The sequence below is a fragment of the Colletotrichum higginsianum genome, chromosome 6 (genome assembly GCF_001672515.1).
Source record: "Colletotrichum higginsianum IMI 349063 chromosome 6, whole genome shotgun sequence".
Lineage (NCBI taxonomy): Eukaryota > Fungi > Ascomycota > Sordariomycetes > Glomerellales > Glomerellaceae > Colletotrichum > Colletotrichum higginsianum.
This window is the reverse complement of record NC_030959.1, coordinates 3,840,347-3,856,814: the sequence shown is the minus strand read 5'-3', so window position 1 is coordinate 3,856,814 and position 16,468 is coordinate 3,840,347. Positions and strand designations below refer to the sequence as shown.

Genomic DNA, 16,468 nt, shown 5'->3' with positions numbered 1-16,468 from the left:
ACCCTAACTTTGAAGTCGCAGCATCCGATGCTTGATTTTGTTACGCACAGATCTAGTCGGTAAAAGACCTACTTGGCTGAGGGAGACCTGTTGGAAGAAATCGGATGTTGCTGATTTCAGTCACCTAGCGAGCCACAACTGGTGATAGATTTCTCTTAAGTGTGGTCAAGATTGGTGGGCCAAAAGGGCCCTGCATGCTGAGACAGGCCTCTAAGCCTTACGCTCCTGTGGCTACACCCTTTGGCTGTGCCACATTACGCCACAGTGCCTCGAGGTGGGCTGCTATGTTGTCCTTAAACAATAAGTGTTTGTGTTGCAGCCTAAACAGTTAGGATGCTGGCTGGCATAACTCTTTAGTGCAGAATAGGATATAATTATGCAGGTGCATTATTACTAAAGCTCTTGCTTTGTGGTACAGTTAGTTGGTTGCTCTAACTCGCTTGCATCCTCCGGAACGCTAGCCTCTTTAGGTTAGTAGCATCTTGATTCTTGGGCATGTTATCTACAGTGAAGCCCTGTTATGTTTCCAATTTTAACGACAAGCTTCTATTGTCCCATATATTTTTAAGTATTGCTTAGCACTGACCCAGTGTATCTAGATGATGTGTACCTATCTTCTTGGAGGTTTTGCGTAGCACTTTGCTGTATCCCGTACTTCTTCAACCGTCTCAAGCCCAGCCCCAGCAGCCAGATCGCCTTCGTGGGATTCTAAATCCCACACCCTGCAGGTTCTGGCTAGGATTTGATCCCACACTTCTTTTACCAGGTTCGTAGGAGAATTGATTAAAAAGAGCAGGTATTGGAATTAATTCCGGACATACTGCTGTTACGTCCGGGCAGCAGTTCTTCATAGTATCTGTAATCATTACAGTATTGCTATTTAAACATTCATGTTTTGGATTCTTCTGTTAGCTTTATCAGTAGCTGTCACCAAGACTCTCCTCTGTCTGGGTGCTTATTTTGTCGTTTTTTACAGGATTAACAACAGGCGCCAAGACGTTTTAAATCGACTTAATCCCTCCCCAACAATGGTCCATCTCTCTTTCTACTTGCCTTTGCTTGGCCTACTGCCTCTTTTACAAGCCACCATTGTCTCCGTTCCTTATGAGCTCACGTACCTTCTTCCCTCGCGTTTCGAAGGAAACATATTTTACACCTTTGTCAACGGCACCTCTACTGCTAACGAAACTATCTCGGACCTTCTCGACAGAGCGAAAGGGGCGCCTTTCATCTCCTACGATGATGAGTTCCTCTCACTGCTGGGGCCCAACCCTGAACCGCAACTGGTAGACGAGCGCGAGGTAAACTTCGCCGCCGAGGCGGGGGTCTGGATCAGCGCGCGCAACGAAGTCTGGTATACCACCTGGATCAATGACGGGCCGACCGCAGTCGAGATTTTGAATCTCAACGACAACACCATCCGGAACTTGACGTCGTCCGAGCCGTTGGAGAACCCCAATGGCGGATTCTATCACCAGGGTCGCGTTTACTTCACCTGCCTCCGCGACGACTCCAGAGGCTGGCCTGGCGGCGTGGTAGCCGTTGATCCCGAGACCGGCGACGTCGAGAGAATCCTCAACTCCTACTTCGGCCTCAAGTTCGACAACATTGACGACGTTGCCTGGGTTACGCAGCCGGGAACCAACAAGTCGTACATGTACATTACTATCTTGCCGTACGCCGACAGTCTTGTCACGAACGACACTGTCCCCCAGGGCCTGTGGCGGTGGGACCCGCAGGCGAAAACTCTGCTCCCTGTTATAAGCAGGACAGAGTACCCCCTTGCGAACGGGGTCAGGCCGTCCAAGGACCAGAAGACACTTTGGATCACAGACTTTGGCGGCGAGGAGCGCAGCAGGATCTGGGGCCTGCCTGGCAAAGTCGGTTCGCCTGCCATCTACAGCTACGATTTGGACGAGGACATGTGGCCTGTTAACAGACGCATCTTTGGCGTGGCCAGAATGCAGGCCCCAGACGGGATCCGAATCGATGATGCGGGTAGGATCTGGACGGCGGAGGGAGAAGGAGTCGTGGTGCGGTCTTCTGCGGGGAAGATCATTGGCGTGTTTAACGCACACTATTTCACCAGAGATCCCTTGAAAACGGCAATCGTACAGTTCGAGCTTGCAGGGGATACACTGGTGATTCTAGGCCAGAACAAGCTCTGGACCTTGAAGTTGGCAGAGGTTGTCAACGAAGCTGATGATGGTAGTCCGGCTGGAAACCACTCAGAGTCCTAGGTGTAGGCCTCGATACGAAGCCTCCCCTGAAGGAGAATGTCGCACAGTCCGCAGAACTGCATGTGGGATTGGAGCGTGGCATCCCACTTGGTTTGCACTTATGCGATTCCGTTCATCGTCACACCTGCGCAGTATTGTTAGTTACGTAGACAAAGACTCCATCAATAACAACATGCGCAATATTGCAGACAAGCTTCAGGACTCATGACGGAGGCATTGAACGAAAGAGCCAACCATAATTGCCTTCCGTGTTCTGCACTCGTATTTTTCTTGAGAACTGCAAATATTCTTTAGATTGAGGCCACATTTGCAGAGTTTCGACCGGACACAACAACATCGAACAGCAAGTTTCTAGTCGATGCAGATGTCTCTGAGCACCCCTCCCACTTGTGGTAAGTAGTGTCCAAAGCCTGATGACATCGTCAGCCACATAGGCAGTATCATAGTGCCGGCGACTGAAATATCAGAAACGGATCTATCATGATGTAGTCATTCATTGCAGGTATCGTCGCCGTATTTGACACCGTTGTGTTTGGCAGCATCGCCAAGTGAGAACTTTGTCTGCGTGTTAATAGTGGCGAACCTTTCTTGCTGTTGACAAGAAGAAGTTTATCATAGATCGCGCAGTAGTCATCTCATCAGGCGCTACGTGGAAGCGCCTATCCAGAAGTACGCTTAGCGACCATGCTCAAGTTGACGTCTACGGGTCTACTTGGGATGGGAGGGTAAATTCAAACAAATACTAGCATGTCTCTATGACCCTCAAGCTTGGTAAGGCCCGCAAGCCTGATTCATTTTTCATCCAGAGACACTGTAATCCTCTATGGTAGTCCATGTGAACAATTTGCTTTCCTCCTACTTTCAAGCAAAAGGACGTTTCCAGGTAAGTCATCTAGATACCAGTTCACGTCAGTTAGGTCGCCATATTAGACATCTTGTTCTTTTTCACATAAATGTCTTCGCGTTAGAGTTTTTCTATCCTTTCCAAAGGCATACTGAAAGGCAAGAATTCCCTTTTTGCTGGGTAGACTCTCAATAGATGAATCTTCTAGCATGGCCTCTAGGAGTTGGCAATAAATGTCTCTTCTCAATTTGACTGGCCAGCCATTAAAGGTGTATGTAGGGGGAAAGCTACGCTACAAAAACCCCTCAAAACGAACTCTACCTTGAAGTAAGGTAAGCGAAGCCAGCTTTCTCTTGTCAGAGTTCGACAATGAGTCTCTCGTTTGCCCTGGCCCCCCGGCGTTATGTATGACGAGTTCTCCGCCATATAGATGCTCAAACTCCACCTTCGCATCCCAGGAATACAGCGGCGACTTTTCTCTGAAGAAGTACGGCCGCCCGTCCTTGTAGACGAGCTCGTGGGCGTCTCTAAACACGGAGACGTGCCCGACCTTGAAATTACCGTGGACGTCGACGGCTACCGTGCAGTGCCAGGGAGTCATGGAAAACGAGTCCGGTTGAGGGATCAAGGCCATCGATATCTTGGTCATGCCCGTCGACGGATGAATGGAAAGTCTCACATGGTGTGGGAGCTTCTCGCGTATAAGCTCCGCGAACGCCTGAAAGGAAACGGGATGTTAATAGCCGATTCGCATGGCTCGGACGGGATTTACTCACCACCCCTCGTGCAATCATTGCTTTGGCTGTCTCGTGAACCTTTGCTTTGTACTTTTTCCCACTGGTAGCCGAGTTTCGGATAGGGCCATAGGCAAGATCCTTCTTCAGAAACTTTGCGTAGCCGTCGAATGTCGTCTTGTAGTCGGGGTCGTTCTTGATGCAGGCGTTTGCATCAAAGTCGGGATTCACGTATCGTCTCATGAGCTCCTGTCGAGAAGGCTCGAGAAGACTTATAAAGAGTTCTTTGGTGATTGTGGGCTCGCTGTAGAGCCCCAAGAGATTCATGATGCGCACGAATTCGATACATCGGTATCCTTTGGCAGCGACCATCTCGCGCAGAGTGACGCCGTAATGCCACAGGTCGTCATTCGTGACCCCCGTTAGATCTGACGACAGTAAGCAACGGATCCCCTTCGTTGTTTAGGAAGGTTTACGGGCGGGCAGGGAGGGATTGATTCATACCGTTGTAACATGCACCGTCGGTCGCGATGAGCACTGTCGCCCCGGGCTTGTAAACACGTTGGATCTGAGAGCAGAGATCGTTCAGCCTGTCCAGCGCCAGCTCTTCTCCCAGATCAGGCTGAGGGCCAAAGACTTTGTCGACACAATTGATGCTCTTTGCCGGAAACGCTGGAAGCACCATGGGGATCCTGCGCCCCTCCGCGACATGGCGATGGACGTGAGGCGAAAACACCTGACGTCCGAGAAAAACCTCGTTCCCGTGTTGCTGGAGGCTGAATCTCTCAATCACGTCCATTATCAACGTGACTGTTTTGTCGACCGGCCGAGTCTCTGATTCCCCCTTGGTGTAGCCATCATCATTGACCTTGGCCTCGGAGTATACGTTCTTCTGCTTTCGCTCTGGGCCGTTGGTGGAGGCCCCTGTGGACAGAAACCGAGACTCCTTGAACCCGAAGAATGGCTCGGTCGACAAGGACGTCACGGTCGGTGTGATAATCTTTGTAGCAGACATCGTTGCTTTCGTTAATCCAAACGCAACTACAGTTGATGCCTGGTGGATAGGATTTACAATAATGCAATTGGAAAGAAAGTATAGCACGCTAGATTCAGGCATATATGGACTTGATACTCCAAACGTTCCTCTTAAGATACGTTCGAGGCCATAGGTCTTCGCAGTGTGTTCGAAACTTCGGCGGATTTCCAGACATCCGTCCGAAAGCTATGCAAATATGCCAGTCGCCAACCTTTCGCAACGTTGCATTTGTTATAGCTGTATCCCCCTCACAGCATGAACAGCCTCGCTTGACTCGCTTGAAGTGGCACTTGATCTGATCTCACACCTACCATCTGCAATGGAAATCCACCCTGATAGCTCTTGGAATTCCCACGCCGACAAGAGTCTCCGCCTAGCCCGACAGTGGCATATCACTATTCGGGGCTGAGGCTTCAAACAAGGGAGCTGGATCTTGGGTTGTGTTGCAGCAGAGGTGGGACCACAATGACCGACCAGCAATTGTGCTTCATTACGACACACCCCCCAGACTTGATGCAATTAGAATCTACCACCTGCTTGTTTGACTGTATGCGTTGTACTTGCTTAAAGACGTTCCGGGTCGTCTAGCTCCATGTAGGGGCGAGGCAGGATTCAAACCTAGACCCTCTCTGGTGTCGTCTAGCCATGTACATAGTAACGCAGTCAAAAGAGCAAGTGATGCGCTAACTTGTAAAGGCAAATGGCCTACACTGTTGTAACCAAAATGGAACCACAACTGCTGACCAACAATTGCGCCTCATTACAAAAAGATTGTGGAACGGCATTTGGTGTACTTCAGGCGGGGGGGTACACACACCACAAGTTCCCAATGGCAAATAAGCTTATAAAGTTCTAGCTTTGTGGACACTCCGCTGAACCATGCTACTATCAGGTGACGCTTGATCCTAATGGGCCCCGACTAAATGACTACTTACAGGTGACGGTTCTTTATTGAGTCATGTGTCATACGGTTCCAGGGGGACGGAGAAGAGGTACCAATACTCGGCCCCGAAAATATACCGGGGGACACCGGTATTTGGAAACACGCCGAGCCGAAAGTGAGGTTGGAAACGGTTTGATTGTGATACCCGCAGCACCGGGTAACCAGTCGATATACTCGGGTCAAACCTTGGCGACGGTGCGGAGCTCCCACCTCTCAGTATCCCGGATCCCGCCCCGCACACAGCCTCATCGTTTCCCTTACTGTCGCCATCGATGATGACCGGCGACTGGGTGTTAGATGGCTTGGCCACAGGGGACTGGGAGCTGGAAGCTCCGCACCGTCACCTTAAACCTTGAACCCGCGAACCTCCAAGCCGCCTGGTCTAAGTGCGAGGTTGGCAAGCTTCAGCTCGAGCTCGTCAGCGGGCCGCTTCTTGCTTTCATCTTCCGACGTGTTCTCCAGTATGATTCGTCCCCCGTACTTGTGATGAATCTTGACGTGCTCCGGCCAGTCAAAGTCGGGGTTTTTCTCCCGTACGAAGTACGGTTTTCCGTTTTGCTTGACGATCTCGTACTTTCGCGGGTCTCTCAGCTCGCTCGACGGTCTTGTGCGAAACTCTCCTTGAGCCGTCACCAGGAGGGCCGAGTGCCAAGGGGTGAGCCCGAACCCGCCGGGTTGAGGTATCAAAGGCACCGAAATCTTGTTTTTCCCCGTCGATCGATGGATGGAAAGCCTGATCACCCTCGGGAACTTGTGTTCGAGGGCTCTTTCGTAGGCCTGCCGAGCTGATGTTCAATAAAAACAATTCTTGCAGGAGGGGGGGGGGGGGGGGGGAGCCTCAACGCCGAGCCGCTTACCAGAAGTCTCTGTGTCATTCGCTCAGCGATCCACTCCGTCTCGGTTTCGTACTTGACAGCATCTCGTTTGATGGCAGGATCGACTTCGGGCCCCCAGAAGAGGTCCTCGTGCGCAGATTTGAGATACTTCTGGTACGTCAGGGCGGTGTCGGGGTGGGCCCGAACTTCTCCTTGAACACTGAAATCCGGACTGAGGAATCTCCGCTCCATCTCTCGTCGACAGGTCTCCGCCATCGAGAGGTGCTCACCCCTGGACATGGCGTCACCGTTGCCAAGGTCGAGCACGTCCACCAGGCGGACGAACTTGATGTGTGAGAGGCCCTCCTGCTTCGCTAGGTCCCGTAGCTGAACCCCGTATTCGAAGTAGTCGGCGTCCGGGATACCGAGAAGATCTAGATGTACGTACATATGCCCCAAGTAAGCATATTGTTGGAGAACACGCGCGAGTCAGGCCCAGCTGATCGTCGTTGCGGTGTAAATGGGACTGACCGTTGTAGACAGGGCCGTCAGAGACCAGGATAACGTGTGCCCCGTGAGCGTAAATCCTCCCCAGCTCTTCGCAAAGATGGTCCAGCCTGGCCAGCCCAAGCTCCTCTCCCAAGTCGGGGCTTCCACCCAGCACCTTGTCAGTGTTGGGGTTCTTCCAAGGAAAAGCCGGGAGGAGTAGGGTTATCGGCTCATCGGACTGGTCAAACTCCCTCAGCTTGGTCGCCGCGACCGCCTCGTACGCAGGCACCTTTTGGGGAGCAGACTGTGGCTCGTATTGAGAAAAGCGCCGTAGAACGGCAAGGATCTTTTCGATATCGGGCTCGGAGAGAACAGGCATGGTGACAAGTAACTGTAACAAAACAAGCAATGTGTCCCAAAAAAGCAGGATATAAGAGAGGCTTGCAATTGATCGTCACTTAAATAAGAAAAGTCTCACTGATTAATTGCCTACAATAGTTCCACGGTCCAAGAACTAGAATGCACGTGTGCAATGTGATGTGCCTTGGGTCACCCAGCAGGGGCTTCCCGTAATCTCGATAGGTAACGTTTGCCACGCAAGGAGTGGGTACATGTGTCAATATACCTGTACCAATCGAGTCACAAGAATGTCGGCGACTATGATTTATTAGAGAGACCCAAGTTTAATATGTCAGTCAGGTGCCTTGCTGTGTGTTAAAATGGACCGAACAGTTAGGTTTGTCTTGCAAACCCTATTACAGGTATTCTATAACATACTTTCGTCCCCTGAACTTTCCTTCCTCGCCCGACTTAGTTAACCTTGCTCCATCAACCGAAAGGAAAAGCTCGGTGCCTTTCAATGATTGTTCGCGGGAGGCGTGAGTCCGGCCGGTTACATTCTTTGGAGAATTGCTCCGCCGTCTACTGAGCTCGCCCCCACCGCCGAAGACGTCAACAATCCCTCCCTTGCCAGCTCGGCGACAAGGCTCAAGAGCATGTGCTCGCAACCAGCTGCAGCCACCAGGTTGACGGTCACAGGCAGGTTCTCCACGTGCTTCGTTATGGAAGAGTTGTATGGGGTCTGGCCGACTGTGGTAGAGTCCTACGTCAGCGAAATCGACATGATGATTTACGAATCACCCCCAGGACTTACTCGGCGTGACCATGTCAGGCACTCCACCAAACACGCTCCAGTACGAGCTAGCGAACCCAAAAGGTACCGTAGGCGGGCTCCGGTACACATTTCTGTACTGGATCACTGGCGGACTGGCATAGGCGACAATGGAAGACGAGCATGTCCTGTTGTCGACTGGGAGGACCTCGCCCTGGAACCAATCCTTGAACACGGTGATGTTCCTCAAGGCATCATCCACTGCGGCCTCGGGAAGGCTGTCGCCATAACCCCATCGCGTCAGGGGCACCGGGTTGACAAAGGGAAGTCGCCCGTCGTGCAACCGGCCGTAGTCGGCGTAGAAGGGGTCCCGGACGAGCCTGGTCTGGCGCCGGGTGATGAGCGTCGCGTAGGTCGTGTTCAGCAGGCCGTCAAGGGTCTCGGGAGCCGAGGGCGGTCGGGAAGTGCGCCACGACTCGGTGATGTTGAAAGGCGTGATCGCCTCGATTCCAAGGAAGTCTCTCAACCCGCTCAAAACCTTGTCCAGAGCCGCCGTTGTCTCCTGACTCAGTCCTGCAGGGTACGGCTCGACGAGCAGGGTCCGGGGGAAGTCGCTCGAGGAATACGCCGATACGCCGTACAAGACCGCAGAAGCATTCCGCAGAAGAGCTGGGTCTCGGGCAACAAGACCGGCCGTGTCGAACTCCGGGGCCAGGGGTAAGGTGTGATTGAGGGATACAGCCCCGTGGGAGGGTCGAAGCCCATAGAGACCCTGCACCCGGGCGGGACCGCGGATGCTCCCACCTGTATCCGATCCAAGCGCAATGTCCAGCCACTCGTATGATGCGACGCTTGCCCCGGCGCCCGCGGACGAGAAGTTGGGGTCCTGGTATCCGTCTCCCCTGGGGTTGAAAGGGGAGTGATAGTCGATCCAATCGGCATTGGCGAACTCGCCGTTGGCAAATTGCGCCGTCTTCACCTTTCCAACCACGACAGCACCCGCATCGATGAGGGCTTGGACTGCTGGTGCTGTCTGGCTGGCCGGAGGGTAGAGGTTGTACCAAGCACGGTTCCCGTTCCCTGTTTTGATGCCCGATATGTCGTAAATGTCTTTGACGCCAAGACGCACACCAGCCAGAGGTCTCTCGGGCGTTGCCTTGTAGTAAAGACGTGAAGGAACCGCAATGGCAAGGCCTCCGCCTGGGAGATTGGCGGGGAGGACTGCATGATTCCCTTCTGCATCAGCATAGGTGCTTTCGGCGAACGCATTCTGGGAATCGGTGTACAGGCGGAAGACGCGGTGTACGCCCCCATCCAGAGACAGGAAGTAAGGCCCTTCCGGGATTTTCCCACGTTCATCGCTGACGTTACCAACAACAACCGTGCGATGGTTCCAATGGTTCACGAATATACCCTGGCGTTCATGCTGACCGTCGGAGGCTGTACTTTGCGAATAGATGACTGGACTCATTTAGCGATCTCTTGTCCGGCTGTCAGGTAGCTCCACATGCGCACCAGGAGTCAGTACTCACTATCAGAGAAATCTTTGCTCCAGACGTCATCTTCGGCAAGAAAACGAGTCAAACTCTGCTCCAGAGACTCTGTCGTTGCACCACTACCAGTTGCGGAATCAACTACGCTAATGGGACGAAATCCTCCCAAAAGGGACGTGTTGTTCCCAAACGTCTTTAACGCGATGTCTCTTGGGATCTTTCCGACAGCATTCGGGTCGACCCAGTATGGGTTGCCACCCAAGAGAGCGGTAGTCCCGGTCAGCTGCAACGGGGAGCTTGCTGCATGACTTGAAGCTGTCAGAGCCAGCAAGACAACAAATCGCTGAAGCATGACCGGTCGAGTTGAGAGGCGAGTTGAAAACAGATGTTAGTGGTCTCGGGGCGGCTTGCACAAGTCTCCTTCTGCCACATGCCTGGTATGCCACAGGCTGCTATTTTAACACGATTGGCTAGATGCTCACGCCGTCATTAACGCGCGAGTAATTAATCATGAACCTGGGCTGTGATCCCACGGCAATACCCAGTTAGAGTTTGGTTGAGTTCCACCCCGTCGCCACCTTGACCTTTGAGTTAGTCCAAAATGGGACAGCTATTTGCGCCATTGTGGGGGGTAATGGTATTATGTACTCGGTGTCCACAGCCTTTACTATGTAGGCAATGTTCGGCGAATAAAACACCACGATGACCGAAGCCTGGAGCAAAGACACCTCGGGCAATGATTGAGACGAGGTTACGGTGACATTTCTCGCCGGAGCCACACCTCCCTGATTGTGATATGCCTTTGTTGTTCACCGCTCTCTCGACTGCAACTCGTAGATCCTATTATTACATCTTTTCAGCACATGGAGCACCTGAAACTTGCTGTCCAATTGTTGTTCAGCATCATCGACCAAGTAATTCGTGATTTTTGAGGACGGGAAAAATCAACTTGGGGCAAGATTCTCACTGCACGCGACGGTCCCAGTTGTCAACCTCGAAAACTTGGCACCTTGTCCAACTCTGGCCTAGGCAACGTTTGAAGTGAATTCCAAAAAGGAAAACCGCCAAGATTTCGTTGCCGCTCATAAGGGGCATAATGGGCTCGGAAGATACTCAGAAAGAAGCCCCCGTGGAAGCTCCCGAACTCCCCCAGCATCGTCAATATGGTGACACTCCGGATGGCGGCTTGCTGGCATGGACTCAGGTTGCCATGGGCCACCTGGTAATATTCAACTGCTGGGGCTACATAACCTCGTGAGTCTTCCCAGTGCAACTCACTCACTCCCAATCCTAGCCAGTCTCATCGTTGACTGACGATGTCTTGAAGGTTTGGCTTCTTCCAACAATACTACGTTGAGCAGCTGCACAGGACGGCCTCCGACATATCATGGATCGGGTCGATGCAGATGTTTCTGCTGAACTTCGTCGGCTTCTTCTCCGGTCGAACAGTTGACTCGGGACACTTCCGACTATCGCTGAGCATTGGCTGCGCGTTCCAGGTCGCCGGCGTCTTCTTTACCGCTTTCTCGACCAAGTATTGGCAAGTGTTTCTCGCGCAGGGTGTGTGCAGCGGTCTCGGCCACGGTTTCTTGTTCGCGCCCATCGTGTCCATTCTTCCAACCTATTTCAAGAAGAACCGTGCCCTGGCCGTATCGTTGGCGACTTGTGGCGCCTCCACGGGCGGCATGGTGTTCCCCATCATCGCCTACTTCGCGATGCCGCGGCTGGGGTTCCGGTGGACCGTCATCATCATGGGCTGCGTCATTACGTTCAACGCAATCATGATTCTCTGCTTCACGAGGACACGCGTTCCCGCCCGCAAGCCTCGGTCGTTGTTCGACCTGCGTGCTTTCACCGAACTGCCCTTCGCGTTGTTCGCCGTAGGCTCGTTCTTTGCCCTTTGGGGCATTTACTTTGCGTATTTCTATGTGAGCTGCGACTCCTGCTTGGGTCAACTCTCGTCATCTAACGTCTTTCAGATTGGTATTTTTGGTCGCTCGGTTTTGGATTTCTCTTTGACCCAGTCACTCCTTTCCATCATCGTCATGAACGGTGTCGGGCTTTTCGGGCGTGTGATCCCGGCCTTGCTGGCTGACAGGTACTTTGGGATCTTGAACACACTGATCCCCGTTGTCGGCGCCAGTGGCATCCTCATTCTTGGCTGGATAGGGGTTTCTTCCACCGGCGGTCTGTTCGGCTGGGCGGTGATTTACGGAATCGCTGCAAACGCCACTCAGAGCCTCTTCCCGGCCGCTGTCGGTGATCTGAGCACCGATCCAACGAGGGTCGGCACGAAGGTGGGCATGATCCTGGCAGTGGTGGGCGTTGCTTGCTTCACGGGGCCTCCCATTGGGGGACATCTAATCGCAATCAATGATGGTAGCTATCTGTTTGCTCAGATTTTTGGGGGTCTTGCTATGTTGGCAGGCTGTGGAACTTACATAGTTGTGGCCTTTAAACGGCCTAAAAAAGTGTTGTGAGAAGGTTCAGTTCTTATCGTAGTACCCTTCTTCAGGAGGCCCCTGAGGCCGAATCACTAGATGCAATACCAGAATACAAAACATACGTAAGACGTTGATTGCTTAGGCTCCAGAGTTCACGATCATACCTAGCTGGAGAACGCGTTGAAGCAGAATTGACCATTACACACTGCTTTGAGGCTAATCCATAATCCCGGTTCAAAAGACGCATTCGAAACTGATCCCTGATAGAGATGTGGACATTCTTCACTGTTGCTATGTATGCGGCAGAGAAGCTCAGTGCCTCGCGCTGGCTGGACGGCTGGCCGGCTGTATTACAACCAAGTATTAGAAGCTGCTTGAGCAAGCGGTGGTTGACAGCAGCAGAACACTGCTCATTATACTTGCGTCAGGGAAAGAGAATGTTGTCTAGCGACTCTGTCGCTGGCAACGAAGTCTCTTTCAAGCCGTGTGTTGTTTAGGACCCTATTTAGAAGCTAGTTCTTGGGACAACAACATGCTGCATTGGAAGCATGCCCTAGGAGGTTTGGGTTAGCAGACAAAAAGTGATATATTGACAGCATCTGGATTTGAGGGAAATCATCTGACAATCTGCGTTCTGTCACCGCTGGCTCCTCTTGGGGCAAGGAGAGGATTAAATCCATGACCCTGCGTTACTCCTCTAGGTGTGACTATAATGTTGTAGCCACGTGTTCCGTTGGCGTTGTAAGTTTTGCGACGTAAACCTTGGTCCGATCGGGTCACTCGATCGAGCTGAACGAATAGTACAATATTGATGCCGTTATTCGTTGGTCGTGGCGTATTCTTTTGAGGCTCGAAGTGACGGGGAACATCGGACAGCGGCAGTGAAATGGCAGCTCCACTATAGACAGATATCCGCGTGATCCAAATGGCCGATCATGCCGCCGGCTTCACTGTCCTCCCCGAATCCGGCTAGGCAAGCGACAGCAGAACAGGCATCCAGCACATCAGGTTTGCGTCCTGGTCTCCTTGGACGCGAAAGTTTGTTAAAATGAGAAGTTTATGGACGTGGCATGCTTGGTATTGGTATAATGTGTTAATTAGCAGGGTGGCTTGCTCGGTGACGGAGCCATTGGGAGGGGGGGCAGATTGGATAAGGGGCAAAGTCTATTCATGGAACACAGCTTGACATGCTCGCGATGGATTGACGTGAGTCGGGACCCGAGGAAATTGCGAGCATACCTACCGCCTTGTTATCATAGTCATCCGAGCGAGAGGGGGAACATGGACAGCTCCGGATTAGGAGACGTGGATAGCTCCGGACACGGACGAGGACTTTACTCGGAAGACCCCACGAAGGTCCAATCTTATTCTTTGCCAAGTCCATGTCAATAAATTAAAGCATTAAGCTAGTACCATATTTCTAAGCAACATCTAGAGCCATGCGCAAGCTAGTGTCTCCGCAGACAGCGCACTCATCATACGCATGGTTGACCCATCACTGCGATCCCTTTAGCGTCCCCTGACTCAAGTAGCTGCCTATAATTAGTTGCGCAGCGACAGTATAACGCATAAAACTACATTTTTCTTCATTTAATTAATCCACCACTTGTGATTGTTGGCAAACTTAAAAGTCTAGGCCCGGGCTGTGCTGGAACACTGGCATGTAACCTAAGTCGTCAGATATAAGAACACAGGCCCATTTGCCTTGTTTTCGGATGTCTTGCGTCAACACCTCCTTTGTATACTAATCGTCCACTTCCTTACCGAGACAGTCTCTCGTCTACTACGCAATGTTAATATTCCGATTCGCCCTCTACACATTTCTCCAAGCGCTGGCTTTGACTCAAATTTATGCACTACCGAGCGACAATCCCCAACCAAGAATCAACAAGAGAGAGGAGGTGGACCTCCAGGGCCAAAGGCTACCGTGGTTCGGAGAAGTAGTGACGCTCTACATAGTCTGCTACAAGGAGAACTGGCACCCTGCCATCATCGCTATTGCAAGCGACGGCTCATCATACCGCTGGCATGCCGAAAATTGGGCCTTTGCTCCAAGAAACGACTGGGAGTTGAGCGCACAGAAACGATTCCCCTACGACAACAACTTCGTCAAGACCCTGTCGAAAAAAGTGGTACGAAAGATCGGAGAGGTCAAATGGCGGAGTTTAGACCATGTTCTCGGGCAAAAAAGTCTATTGCCCTCCAACGACGGCAGATTAAAGGAGAACTGCTGGTGGTGGGCGCAAAGAGCGATGAAAAAACTGGTGCAAGGCAATTACCTCGACGAGGAGACAGCGCACAAGGCGTACACAGGCATTAAGAGGTCCACTGCATGGAGGGGGCGACCTTGGAGAGCGCCGAGGTGGCGGGATAAAGTCTAACGTGGTGCTTTAGAAGTTCCCGGAGTAGGCGTCCAGGGCAATGAGGGTTTTGTTTTGGACATATCCGCCGGCTATCGACGTCACATCGACATTACATACCCGATTCTCGACCCTGATTCTGGCATTTCTGCATAGATATTGAGTGGTGATAATCTAATCGTTATGATGCAGAACTGAGCATAAGTTAGGTCGCCAAGTCCCAGAAGGCTCTCGAGGATGCGTTGGTAAACTGCAACAAGCAGATAGGAACATCAGGCGCCAAAATCAGGTGGAATGATCACGACAAAGTGATCCGCATCAATGGAGGTGTATCTGACGTTGCCGACCAAGCTTATCACAGTCGTTGAACTCCAAAGCCCTACCCGGTGGGATGGCCCACACGGGCCGACCATGGGTTCCGCCACCAAGTCAGATATAGCCTCTGTGAGGATGTCACTGTGCCGCAACTATCAGCGCTCGTGAAGGCGCTCAATAACTCCGCGCCTGCACCACACCCGCCATGCGAGGCGGGGCCGCCCGCCAGGCTGCATCGGTTCCGGGGTCATACTCGGCGACGTTGCGCACGGGATCGGCCCGGTTATGCGCCATGACCATTGCCGGTGGGAGCATCAGAACTATGGCCGGCGGCATGCCCGGGCCGGGCCGGAGCCCCGCTATGTCGAACAACAGCAGACCCTGCAGGGCGTGCCTGTTCAGGATGAACCAACGAACCCTCTCCTGTACTCGTCGACGGCGCTTCCCGAGAACTCCACTAAGAAAAGTTTCCGGATGGGTGTACGTCGAGGACGGGAGCGTCATGCGCAAGTGCCGATGCCGGCGCAGGGATTGCAAACAAGGGATGATGCTCGCGTCCATCACTACGAGCCCCGCCATAGCCGGACTCGAGGGAACAGAGATGCCCCGGCATCCACAAGGAGCTTAACCCAGAGGTCTTTGACAATCTGGACAGACATTGCAAGGTTTATGCGAAGACCTGCCAGCTTTATCAAGGTTATCAGATCCAACAACCCCCACTCGGTTTCTTAAGCGATGATCCACAGCGATGTGTCAACAAGCAAAGACTTGCTTAGGTTAACCTATTACGGCTTTCGTGGCGGTGGCTAGGCAGGCCACATCACCTGAGTGACAGCCAACGCCAGGCAATTGTGAGTATCAACAGAGAAATCTCTGACATGGACTGCCCACCGTAGGATTGGAGCACCAGTTGCCAGTTATAGGTAATAATGTCTTGGAGATGCAAGCCCAGGTTCAGCATGACGAGCCGCTCCTCACAGAAAACAAACACAGAAAAAACTCTTATGGACAGGGGGTTCGCGGTTGACAGTTGTGGTGGAGTTGGAGAAGACTCAGGGCGGATATCGGTTTCAGCCAATATCGTATCCCTTGTCGTCCGATCTCCACGACGGCTGTGGGAAAGTTTCTCTTGGTCAACATGTCACGGCCATCAATTGCTTTGCCCGTTCCGTCGAGAAGGTGTCCGGCGTAGGCCGACTGAAGAGCTCCTCAACGGTGGCTTGTGTTGGAGGCAATGACGCGGCGTACCTCATCTCCGTCGTTGCTGCTATCAAAAGCAAGCTTCAAGATGAGTCTGTCATCTTCAGCGCGGCCCGTTTCAGCTTTCGATCTCTTTCGTTCATGGTTGAGGAATGCATGGGGTACGGTCCGACATCGTTGCAGCATCAGCTGGAAGGGTTCGACGCCCGCAAGCCTGCTGGTATACTGCGCCTCGGTTACTATCCAGGCCGCGCCCTGTAGGATAACACAGTTGACCGTGCTCATCACGCCCAGATCGCGTGGCAACAAGGGGATTCGACTGCGGTTCACCCTGGAAAAGACACATGGAGCCAGTCGAAGTGTGAGGGGAGATGCGGTCTCTCATCCCTGAGCTGACGGGTTAGTGGGGCCCGACAGAATGCATTTTATCTATTCAGATGAGTA

At 52.5% G+C, this 16,468-nt stretch overlaps 6 protein-coding genes across 6 annotated transcripts; 3 read left to right on the top strand and 3 right to left on the bottom strand.

Moving 5' to 3' along the window:
* Window positions 1-1,028: 1,028 nt before the first annotated feature.
* On the top strand, window positions 1,029-2,240 carry CH63R_09517 (lactonohydrolase; the record flags this gene model as incomplete). Its single annotated transcript, XM_018304491.1, has 1 exon — window positions 1,029-2,240. The coding sequence occupies one exon, from the start codon at window positions 1,029-1,031 to the stop codon at window positions 2,238-2,240; it is 1,212 nt and encodes a 403-aa protein (XP_018156514.1).
* Window positions 2,241-3,376: 1,136 nt separating this feature from the next.
* CH63R_09516 (Pyoverdine dityrosine biosynthesis) lies at window positions 3,377-4,935 on the bottom strand (the record flags this gene model as incomplete). The annotated part of the gene is made up of 3 exons (XM_018304490.1): window positions 3,377-3,802; window positions 3,861-4,246; window positions 4,323-4,935. 3 exons carry the CDS (start codon window positions 4,933-4,935, stop codon window positions 3,377-3,379), a joined length of 1,425 nt encoding a protein of 474 aa, XP_018156513.1.
* A 1,207-nt stretch (window positions 4,936-6,142) lies between these two features.
* CH63R_09515 (Glutamyl-tRNA(Gln) amidotransferase) lies at window positions 6,143-10,057 on the bottom strand (the record flags this gene model as incomplete). Its single annotated transcript, XM_018304489.1, has 6 exons — window positions 6,143-6,574; window positions 6,655-7,046; window positions 7,144-7,492; window positions 8,042-8,190; window positions 8,255-9,673; window positions 9,745-10,057. The coding sequence occupies 6 exons, from the start codon at window positions 10,055-10,057 to the stop codon at window positions 6,143-6,145; spliced, it is 3,054 nt and encodes a 1,017-aa protein (XP_018156512.1).
* A 744-nt stretch (window positions 10,058-10,801) lies between these two features.
* On the top strand, window positions 10,802-12,185 carry CH63R_09514 (MFS monocarboxylate transporter; the record flags this gene model as incomplete). The annotated part of the gene is made up of 2 exons (XM_018304488.1): window positions 10,802-10,959; window positions 11,033-12,185. The coding sequence occupies 2 exons, from the start codon at window positions 10,802-10,804 to the stop codon at window positions 12,183-12,185; spliced, it is 1,311 nt and encodes a 436-aa protein (XP_018156511.1).
* A 1,754-nt stretch (window positions 12,186-13,939) lies between these two features.
* Window positions 13,940-14,530, top strand: CH63R_09513 (uncharacterized protein; the record flags this gene model as incomplete). The annotated part of the gene is made up of 1 exon (XM_018304487.1): window positions 13,940-14,530. The coding sequence occupies one exon, from the start codon at window positions 13,940-13,942 to the stop codon at window positions 14,528-14,530; it is 591 nt and encodes a 196-aa protein (XP_018156510.1).
* Window positions 14,531-14,998: 468 nt separating this feature from the next.
* CH63R_09512 (Beta-ketoacyl synthase domain-containing protein) lies at window positions 14,999-15,328 on the bottom strand (the record flags this gene model as incomplete). The annotated part of the gene is made up of 1 exon (XM_018304486.1): window positions 14,999-15,328. The coding sequence occupies one exon, from the start codon at window positions 15,326-15,328 to the stop codon at window positions 14,999-15,001; it is 330 nt and encodes a 109-aa protein (XP_018156509.1).
* Between the last annotated feature and the right edge of the window lie 1,140 nt (window positions 15,329-16,468).